Source organism: Topomyia yanbarensis, chromosome 2 (genome assembly GCF_030247195.1).
Source record: "Topomyia yanbarensis strain Yona2022 chromosome 2, ASM3024719v1, whole genome shotgun sequence".
NCBI classification, from domain to species: domain Eukaryota; kingdom Metazoa; phylum Arthropoda; class Insecta; order Diptera; family Culicidae; genus Topomyia; species Topomyia yanbarensis.
Window position 1 is genome coordinate 285,773,347 of NC_080671.1, and position 11,733 is coordinate 285,785,079.

The following is an 11,733-nucleotide window of genomic DNA, read 5'->3' on the forward strand; positions in this document are numbered from 1 at the left end:
GCTCCGCGGACCCCTTCGAGATCACCTTGGGTTATCGCGGACCCCTTCGAAATTATCCTAGGCGCTCGCGGACCCCTTCAAAATTACCCTGGGCAGTTGCGGATCCCCACGGCTTAACATCGATTTATATGCTGTCAATATATTATTTTCAGTCTGATACGATAAAAAAACTTGAAGTTTCAATAACCGTCCGAAAAAGACCCCCCTCTTCGCGGACCCCCAGTAACGACTTGACGGCCCCCTAGGGGTCCGCGCACCCCAGGTTGAGAATCGCTGACATAGGATGTTGAAATTCAGTCGGTCGTCGAGCGTCACTTCCTGCTGTTTCAGCGCATGCTTCGAGATCATGGAATGCTCCCCGATCGTGACTTCTGTGTTGTTTCTACGACAACCTATAATCGCTCTCCATAAATGTTGTCAGCCTGTTCAGGATGTGCCTTTCCAACAGTTTTCTGAAAGTACCCAGTAAGCGATGATGACGGCGCCGGTGGTTGAGTGATTAGCGTGACCGCCACTCATTCCAATTTGCCTGAGTTTAATTCCAGCCGAGGACGTTGAGATTTTTCTGAGGTGAAAAAATTTGTGGTCACGTCTTCCTTCGGAAGGGAAGTAAAGCCGTTGATCCCCGGCAGTGGCGGATCCAGAAAAAAGATTCGGAGGGGGTCTGAAATTTTGATTTTGAAATCTTCAGTGTACAATATGTAATATCTCATAAACTCTAGTAAGTTTTGGTGGTTAAATCTGATTTAAAATGTTTTTGAGCTTAGAACGAATTTAAAATAGAAATTATTTTAAAATTTCTTAACAAGTTAAAAAATTTCGGAGGTGGTCCGGACCCCCAGTACCCTCCCCCTGGATCCGCCACTGATCCCCGGTCTATAAGTTTGGTGGATCGATATCTAGTCCAGATAGAAGGCGTCGGTAAAGAAGAAGTGATCCAACTTCTATACTCTTACTAACAAAAATATTCTCCTCCTGTGATACTTGTGGAGTGCGCAGTAGTATATACGGCCTCTAGCAAAAGCAAGTATCGGACTAACCATTCCTTCCCTTTCCTTCCACGATCTACGTTCGGGCCTTGCCGGCGCCGGTATTGATCAATACTTTGGGATTACCAGGAGTTGCACATTGAAAGATGTTTCGCTATTCCTATACCCAGTAAGCGATGATGGATTCTCATGCGGCTTACCCACTTTGACAATAACACTAGCTTCGGCATCGATCAGGGAAGGGCCCCTCATTTAGTAATTTTCTTATTACTATTTTAAACATGTTCGGAAATGGCGGGACTACCACTATCAGTGCGACGTTAGGGATTCTATCCGCTCCAGGCACCTTTTTCACCACATTAACCACTGCTACGAGTTCCTTGTTGAATACTTGTATCACTTCTGTGTTTTTCTGCTCTACCTCACCATACGGTATAGTCAACACTACGACAGAGCTATGCTGAGCTTCTCGTTATGTGATTTTTCCCGTCCTCATTTGTGTGTGAGTATGCTCTTCAATTGCTTCGTATGGTCTCAAACAATGTCTCCCTTCTCCACGCATTGCATCTGATCGGACCTTTGCAGTTTCTGGTAAGTGAAGACTATGAATTTCTTTATTTTTTATTCAATTCATTTATTTGATAAGGCAATCCCGTATTGAACCTCGGTCACATTAACGTACATCCTGCAGTCTACTGCATGTGAGACTTCAGCTAACTGAATTTTGACTGCTAGTATTTCGTTTCTACGGGCGAGACATTCATATAAGGATGAATCAATAGAATTAATCAAGACTGTCCGTCTTGCCCCACCAGTATACATATTTTTTAAACGTTTGTACCTATTCACGCTTAAATAAACTTACCTGTTATTTTACACGAAGTTATTTATCGAAACAAAGGAAGAACTCCATGAAAGAATTGATTTTTTCATCAATAAACCTTAAAATCGGAAACATTAAAATTACATCCGCACAAAACAGCACTACTGATTATCAATATTTGCTGAAATTGTATACGTTTAGCAGTATTCAAGGCCTACTAAGTGTTTCGTAATTCAAGGTTACCCATAGTGATAGAGTACACATACAATACAATTGAAGTTTTAATGTTATATCCCTAAAATAACCATGTGTCCGTCCTTCCTCACCTGTCCGTCTTACCCATAGTTCCCCTATGGGGGGCGCCGGGCGGTCCTTCTTGAGCCGGCAGGGGTTCCTCCAGACGATTTCGTAGTACGGTTCAGATGCAGATCGCCAACACACCGCGTTGCGCGTGTGATGTTGTGCTGTAGGTCTCGTGTTTGTTGGGTCATCCGGCAGAGATATTTTGTGCTGTCTTGGAGTCGCATTAAACCATCGTTGCAGTACGGTAGGCGGAAGAGGGCACTTCTCAGAATGATCCGAAAAATAATAGGGGCAAATAAATCTGAATATTGATGGTTTTTAGGAAGGTATATAAGAGGGACATATAGAGCACATCGCAGCTAGCCAGTATATCTCGAACCAGGATATTGAGTGATCTTCCTAGAACCCAAAGGGAATCCAATAGTTGAGATCCGGCAGAACAGTAGTCGGCGCATGCCCAGACAATATGTTCGATATCGTGATAACCGTTGCAACAGGCGCAGATACCGCTTTTTGCGAGCCCAGTGTAATTATTGGACATGAGCCGAGACATCACAATTTTGTCACACCCTCATCAACATTCATTTTCTTCGTATACATTTGCATCTTGCACTGTATCGGATAAACTCGAGAATATTTATTTCGAGCTTAGTAGGACATAATTCTAATTTTTGTGACTGCAATCATTGTAAATGATAAACTGTGCTTTGCTTATGTAACTCATATCAATTTTGCAATTTTACCCATCCTGTTAAGTATCAGAGATCAGAGATCTATCGAACGACATTGTATTTTCAAACAAAGCTTTTATTGTAGTCGAATGATATAGTTTAAAAACAAATATTTCAGATCATGTATAGAAGAAATCGAGAAACTTATCTGGCCGGGGAACTATATCCTTGATTAAAATAAAACCTTAGTTCATCGTTCTGTTTCACAGAACTCGCATTTTCCAGGAATAACGTCGAGCTGAAATGCACTATTATTCATCAAAACGAAATCGTATCACCAAAAAGTTAAAAAGAACGTAAACAATTTAAGAAAAAATACTTGCACAATTAAAAATGGAATTTTATCACAAAATATCTAACTATGTTACATATAACGAAAGCTCAACCATGCATGTGGTTTTCGTCATTTACTTCCAATACTCAATACTTGGTAACCTCCATTTAGATAAAGAATAAAAGTATCTGAAACGAAACAAATCGATGTTTGGCCGTTGATTTGTTTCTGATCTACACTATGAATCTGTTGTTTTTGTTCTTTGCTAATCTTTAAACTAGCAATCGCGAGAAGCAGTAGCCATTCGTGTATAAAATTCTATTGTCAAAACTAATGATACAGGAATTATAATTACTCTGCCCCCAAGCTGAGTGTTCGAATCCTAACGAAGAACGATTGAGTTCTTATTAGATTATGAATTCTTTCTCGGTGGCTCATTTACGTATTTCAAAAACTTCGTATTCTGAGGTTTTTTTTAATACTTATATTTTTATGGTTCCGCCGAAAGATATCGTCGAATTAGGGTTTGACTGCATTCGCATTTTCAGACTAGAGGAAAATGTGGGGAATAGCCGGCTTAGTCATAATACACTGAATACCCGCTTTCTATAACTACAGTAGAAAATGGGACAGTATTGAGTAGCTTAAATCAAACTAAGAGTTAGTATTTTTTGTGCATAATATAAATGTGCAAACAAATATTCGATGTTAGCAAACTAACCAAATTTTGTTGACAAGTGAAATTATCCGTCAAACTATATAAATGTAATTTTACACATTCTAGTGATTTGTTTGTCGGAATGTAGACAAATATACGGATGCGCAGCACAATAGATGCTTTGAATATCATTATAAGGAAAACATGATATGAAATACTATGAAAACTACCAATAATTATATTACTTAGGGTTTTGACGTCAAGTAACTCAGACAAAATCGAAGAATCGAAGACCACTTGAGCAAGATGCCACAACAGGTACTTGTGATAAAATGTGAGAAAATCGACTTTTCTAAAACTGTGTTCCGAATTACGTTCAACTGAAAAGATATTTTTGCTAACCACGCTCCTATGATTGTTAGATGTTTAAAAAAACCGTCTCATTCAATGTTCTAATTGAATTACAGCTATCTGCGTTATACCAGACAGTCAGTCGATATTCCGTTGAATATTTTGGAATGAGCAAATTTTCATTCACTTCCTCCGAGAAATCGAGCCGGCAGCAATGACCTTGTAGTAAATGAAACTATTTTTAATCTTCAATGTTCTAGACCACCAAATCAGAGTAATTTATGTCTATTCAAATAGGTTATGCAATTTATACTTACTCCTCATCCCATAATTATAATAAAAAATGCTTACTCGAACACACATGCCATATCTCGTCGAACTGAGTCGAATCGTACATCGTACTGAGTAATCCACACTTCGGATAGATGGTCAAAATGGTAGCCGGGTTGAATTGATTTTATTGAACGTAAAATTGTTCTCAATTTTTATAAAAAAAATCGCATTGTCATGAATTCGCATGCTTAGCCCATAAAAAATCTTTTCTCAAAGTGCAATTGCGAAAAGTGTCGGGAAAGAATATCTTGACACGCCGTAAACTGGAACATATTAGAATACGCACAAGAAAATTGAATTTAGAGTCAATCTCAGGATTTCCTGAGTTGTTCAATAAACATCACCGCTTCCATTTTCGATCAATTTGAGTATTTTTTTATATTTCAATTTGCCTCAATATCTCAGGCGCAAATTGATATCTTGCGATAGTATGGAAAACCTGAACCTTTGAAACTTTTTGGAACTAGTATGAGAGATTATTTTGGTAATTAGAAATACAGTAATGTTTCGATTATATCACTATGCGTTTATATCAATACTCGTTTATATCACCCTCGATTATATCACGGTTTTGTCTCGATTATATCACGCTTTTTGAAAAACAGACAAGGCACACTACGCTATGATCCAATTAAGCCACATGTTGTGTCCTGGCACTTTTAGGATTTTTTTACAATTTTTTGCTTATTTACATGTAGGGTAATGAGCATATTATTGGGTTTCGGATTATTTCGTTAAGGGTTTATATATGATGAGGTCGGTCAAAAAGTCCAACTTTTTTATTTTTTTATCTTAAAGTATAGATTCTTAAGAAAGTATCTGAAATTTTTATAGAGGTCTAAGCAGGAGAAGCAAAGTTATAGCGCTGTTCATCTTGTCCCTTTACATGAACAGAGGGCGTGGCGCGAAACTTTAAACGTGAATTATCTTGAAATCATGTTTTACCAAAAATGTTGTTGTAATGTCTAGGAGTGCCGAAATATCTTTCGGCCGATTCCAATTTTAGTTTTGAATTCCTACTTGTAGTGTCCTTGAGGGGCCGTCTGGTGTATTGGGTGAACAAATCGACTTCTTTTTTTGTTCGGGTAATTGTTAGTTATCCGCAGGAAAATCTAACAAAATAATGAGAAAACCAAAATACGCACGATATGGTAGGTATGCCGAGATATGCATTTTCTCTTGAATTGATTACCTTTTCTTTTGAAAAGACAACATCAACAATTGGAGATGGGACTATTTCTATGGATGTTGAAACAACGAGAACTGAATCGTAGCCTCTTCGAATACACTGATTTTAATAGTCATGATATTTGTCCAAAACCTTAACGTGCCAGATTCCTTCAAGTTTAGCTTTGGGAGGTTCAACAACTTTATGAAACGGTAAAGTGAAGCTGCATGGGGAAAAATTATCCGCTTATGCCATATCGTTTGACCCAACGCGTTGAACAAAGATGGCAGACGCTGCTCTAACCAACGGCTTCATAATAATAGATAATGGAAACATGGCAAAATAGGCTCATTACCCATGATGATTTATTCTTTTTGACTAACTGTAACTTTTTATAACTTTTTGTTTATAGAAAAACATGGGTTAATGCTTGAATGTGATTTTTTGTTTTGTTTTGAATATATCACGCTTCAAATATATCACGCTAAAATACAAACCGACCGTGATATAATCGAAACATTACTGTAACAGTTTTCCATTTCACTCATTACTCCGATCATCCACGTGCTGCTATAGCTATAGATTTATCCACGTGCTATAGGTAGCAGCAAGGAAGCCGAGGTTGTCACATACACATGCACGTTGAGCCAGGCGCGCTAACAGTGGTGTAACTGCGTAGTAGCGCGCGCTTCCGCAAATAAAGAAATTCTCGATCAATAGATGTATTTGCAAGCGTTGAATGTATTTTATTCAACGCATAACAATGTAAAAATCGTATTCTGCATTTTTTGGTCATCTACATGATTACACACAGTTATAATCCATAAATGAACTTGTAATATACTACGAAGGAATAGGACGTAATCCTTATTGATACAACACTGGTTTTGGTGGGGTGGAAACCAGAGAATGCAGAGAAATGGGAGAGGCAATTTTGTTTTCGGGAGAGGAATCATAAAGGATTCGAAATTTTCGCGATTTTCTCTACTAAAACTACCGATAACTTTGGAAGTAATTGGAAATTTGAAATAGATTTTTCACCAATGCCTTCGGTAATTATCCTAGTTTATTGGATACCATTTATTTTTTTTATTTTTGGTCTATTTCCAAAGATATTGCGAGATTAAGGCAAAAAGGTACCGATTTGCTGCCCTATGGGCGCGGAAATGCAGACTCGCACCTTAAGGGGAAATCGCTTTTGGCCAAGCGCAGCTTAGTTAACTTTTCAATTATATTTATTATATATAAGCAAAAAATTATATTTACAACAATTGTTGAACGTTGTGGTTTTTAGTGTTTCCATATCTTTCGACGCAGAGTTCTTACAGAAAATTTACAATAATACCATAGATAGGAAAAAAATTCACCGTCACGCGGTTACGCAGTGAATTAATATTGAATGTTACTGTTTTTATCCTCCGCCGATTTTACATTGAAATTTACAGGTAAAATGTTAAAGATTTTTGCTTTTGTACTGTACCATCACTTTTGACTACTGTAACATATTGAAATATTGCTGTGCTATTCCTGCAAAAATCTTAGTTTTTGTATATTTCTATTCCTATTCGGGTTCGTCGGTAATTCCTCAATTTTGGCAGTTGACTTTAAGTCCTAATCTTAAATCAGTTGATAACTAAATCTCAAATTTAAATTCATTGAATGAAAATTGATCATATTTAGCCGCATTAATTTTCAATATTCAGTGACGCAACTGAAAACGTCAAACGAACAAATTGCCTATTCATTCAATACAGACTTCCATTCATCTTCGATTATTGCACGAAGCGAACGCCCAGCACCGAATCAAACGCATCAAAGTAGGCCCTGGCACAATGTAAGCGATGATAACTATTACTTTATATGCTTTATCAACACTTGAAAACATTTACCTAAATAATTAGTGAAATGAATATTATGGTACGATATTAAACTGAATGAATCACATGGATTTTTTAAATGAATATTTTTTCTATTCTCCACGGGTCACATCAGGTTCATTTTCTGCCGTCAAAAAGGACATCGATTATTTTTAACTCTACGCATGCGGAGCAGGGGTTCTATTCAAGGCTTTTGTTATTATCGTATTCGATGAATTAAAACGGTCTTTTTTATTCAAAGGCCTGTGATAAAATCAAGCTTTGGAGGAAAATTACGGACAAACCATCACATTCATAGCACAAATTTTTCAAACGAGAAATTATTTCTACAAATTTTACTACTTCTGATGTGATCTGTACTGTTTCTTCGAGAATATATTCTCCAAGAAGCTGGACAGTTCGCTTAATGATCATTTTAAAGAGATGAGGTTATTTTGTTAAGGAGAAAACCTGAAGAAGAGAAGATTTTAATTTTGAATTTTGTTCATGCAAGTTCTTTGATGTGTCCACGTACCGGGAATTTTCTAGCACACGCGGTGGGAGGTGATATCGGCGGAACAAATCACACGCGGCACGATTGAGTGGATATCAAAACTCTTAAATCGGTTAAGAAAGACTCGACTGCTTTCGATAACGTTTTATTGCTGACTCAGTGCTCTGATATTTTCTACATCTGTAGGTAGTAAGTCTCAGTGGCACGATCATACGATCGGCAATCGAAAGGCCTTTTTGCTTATCATCTATATGTGTAACGATAGATAGGTAAAGCGCAATGAGAAAGGTATCTTCTTATCATACGGCTGAGCGAGAAGACAACTGATACTGCGTTGTGGAACATATGGTGGTTCTAAAACTACTAATAATTATTTTTGCCGCAACATAGCCGGCCGCCTTGAAATCCATGAGATTTCAACATAAAATTCTATCATTGTTGTTTCTAACATTAACTAATTCAATACATCTTATTTTCTATCGGTATTTACGTTTGCAAACAATTGATATACTTCATAAAACCAACTCAATCACTAGGTGAACCTCCTGCTTCTCTGGAACGGTGGTTATTGGTTGAATGTTGGTCTGGATTTACTGTCCTGGATGACATGGGTGTTGACCTCAAACACTTTGCTGACGAACGGTACGGTAGATGATTTCATGGCGAATCACACTGATGGAATTTTCGCCATCTATGATAGGCAGGGTGTCTCGTCTAGCGGCTGTCCTCGACAGCCTTGGATGGAACTGGTGCCCTTCGTCTGTGAAAAAGATGGGGTGCTTTTTTATATGAATTTATGAACATTACAGTATCTGCCCCCGGGCCTCCGCGGCCGCCTTCCTTGGCGGTGACGATGGATGGATGAAGAGCTCGGGCTGGTTTCCTACTCTCGAGTAACACCTTGGTTGACGAATGCCAGGCTGAATCGAAGAGGGTGATCAATCCTCTTGGCTGGTTGGTAGGTTGGTTGAGACGTCGTTGTACCTCGGTGAGAAAAATATTAGCTTGGTTCTAACTGGCGGACGCAAAACTAATCGATAGCATGGTGCTATAGTACACTGGCGACTGGGCCAGCATCGTAAAAGGGGTAACGTAGACAGGACCGTACATCATGCACATATACTTCGTGATTCGACCTTCACCTTACATGCATTGTATACTTCGGAGATGGAAGATTTGGGGATGTGTTAAGATCGATGTGTCTCGACGACAGACTTCAGAAGAACTCATCCCGGGGTCACCGGAATGGTGACGTAACAGCAACTATGGAGTATGAAACTAGGATTACTTTTTTGAAATTCTTTATAAACATAACACTTAACTGGAAAGTGGAGGTCTTTAGCGGACCTCCGCTAGTGCCGAAGCACCGTCGTAAACGAGCTACAGCCGTCGTCGACATCGCGTTGTCCCTTATAGGAAGAACGCATATCTTGGTAATTCCTCGTTTGTAGATTCCGTCTTGGGTGCGAACATTAACGACATGTATGTTGATATCTGGTCCTCTAACGATATCGATGACACGGCCAAGATGCCATCTGAGTGGTGGTAAACGTTCGTCCATCAGAAGTACCATGGTTCCAACTGCAATGTTATCCCGTTGTCTCGTCCATTTGGTCCGATTGTGTAAATCCGATAAGTAGAGTGTTGTCCATTTCTCCCACAGCATCTGAACATAGTGTTTGCCAGGAAGACAAGTGATTTGTGGGCACACTGTCTAAATTAGGCTCTGCTATGGCAGTCAACGGGCGTTGTACAAGAAAATACCCTGGAGTCAAGGCTTCAAAGTCGTTCGGGTCGTTACTTATTGGTGTGATCGGTCTAGAGTTCAAAACTGCTACTACTTGTGTTATCACCGTTTGAAACTCGTCGAATAGTAGTGTCCGTGGTCCGACTGTCTTCTTCAATGCAGTTTTGAAGCTCTTTACGGCAGCTTCCCATAGCCCACCAAAGTTGGGCGTTCTAGCAGGGATGAACTTAAATTCAATCCGTTCGACGGCTGTTTCTCTCGTTATCACGTGTTGAAACTGTTGACCTTCTAAGAGCCTTCGTAGTTCATCTAGCTCTCGATTGGCTCCCACAAAATTTTTCGCGTTGTCGCACAGGATGACTGTTGGATGCCCTCGCGGGGCTACAAAGCGCTTAAGCGCTGCTAAGAACGCTTCTGTAGTCAAATCTTGCACCAGTTCTAGATGTACCGCTTTTGTGACTAGGCAGACGAATATGGACACGAAACACTTCTTAGGGCTGCTCCGACGATTAGCATAGGTGAATAAAAACGGTCCACAGTAGTCCACGCCGACATGAAGAAAAGGTGGTGCTGGTGTTACTCTTTCTGCTGGTAGGTCCGCCATTAACTGATCTAGAGGTCGTGGCCTTGCGCGAAAGCACGAGATGCAGCCATGTATCAATTTCCGAGCTAAATCCCGAATTCGCGTTGGCCAGTATCGTTCTCTAACGCGCGCAATGAGTAGCTGTTGTCCAGCATGGTATAGCTTCGTGTGATAGTGGGCGAGTATCAACATTGCAAGAGGATGATTGTGGTGAATTATCATCGGATGTTTTCTACTATCTGACACAGGCGCATCCCTCAGCCGGCCGCCAATACGCATGATGCCGTCTACTAACCTTGGACGTAACGAACATATTTTTGATGACTCCCGAACCTCATCATTTCTTGCTAAATCCAGCAGTTCCTGGCTGAAACTTTCTTGCTGGGACAGTTGAACTAAATGAATAACAGCCTTATCATACTCCTCTGTACTGATCAGATATAAGGAGAATATTTCGCTTGGAGGTTGTGCTTGCAGAGCTAATGACACTACACTACGTTCTTTTAAAACGGCTGATTCGAACTGTTCGAAGTTAACATCATCGTTCACAGGCCACGTAGGAGTTTCTTGACGCATCCATAGCGAACCATCGAACCAGATTGCCTGATACTGGAGCTTCGCCGGACTCATTCCACGGGATAAAATATCTGCTGGGTTTTCAGTACCAGGTACATGATGCCAAACGCCGCATCTTGTGATATGTTGTATTTCAGACACCCTATTCCCAACGAAGGCTTGCCAACGTGATGGCGACGAAACTAACCAGCACTGGACAATTTTGGAGTCTGTCCAGAAATGTGGCATCGTATTAGTTGGGATGTTGCTTCTGAACCTTTGGAATAGATGACTGAGTAACAGCGCCGATGACAGTTCCAGTCGAGGTATTGATTGCTTACGTTTGTTTCGCTTTGGTTCATCAAGTGGAGCGACTCTTGACTTTGACATTAGCAGGCGTACTGCAACAGATCCGTCGGAGGAGACACAACGAAGGTAAAGGCATGCTCCATACGCCCTTTCCGAAGCATCACAAAAGCCGTGCAGTTCGACACTTACACAATCGTGGCATGGTCCAACCCATCATGGCACAGTCAGGGAATCGAGAGCGATCAGGTTTCGCCTATATTCTTGCCAAAAGTCTTGGAATTCCTCCATAAGTGGTTCATCCCATTTGCAATTTAGCTTCCACAGCGTTTGGATAAATATTTTGGCTTGAACTATAACAGGATCGACAAGTCCAAGCGAAGAGTTTAGATGCGTCGGACAAAATAACTCGCTTGGTAACGATGGCCGTTGTGTTCCACCTCGGAACTGCGAAGCGGAAACAGTCTGTGCATGGTTCCCACGCAAGCCCCAAAGTTTTTACAGGGGATGTGGATGAATCTAATTCGAGAATATCTCTATGA

General features: G+C 40.0%; 1 protein-coding gene across 1 annotated transcript; it reads right to left on the reverse strand.

The window, feature by feature from the left end:
- Window positions 1–9,589: 9,589 nt before the first annotated feature.
- LOC131680393 (uncharacterized) lies at window positions 9,590–10,960 on the reverse strand. Its single transcript, XM_058961107.1, has one exon. It carries the CDS (start codon window positions 10,958–10,960, stop codon window positions 9,590–9,592), a length of 1,371 nt encoding a protein of 456 aa, XP_058817090.1.
- Window positions 10,961–11,733: the final 773 nt, after the last annotated feature.

What these genes read in the sequence shown, in the direction of transcription:
- LOC131680393 (XM_058961107.1), bottom strand. Translation starts at nt 10,960, where the DNA reads ATGAGTCCGGCGAAGCTCCAGTATCAGGCAATCTGGTTCGATGGTTCG.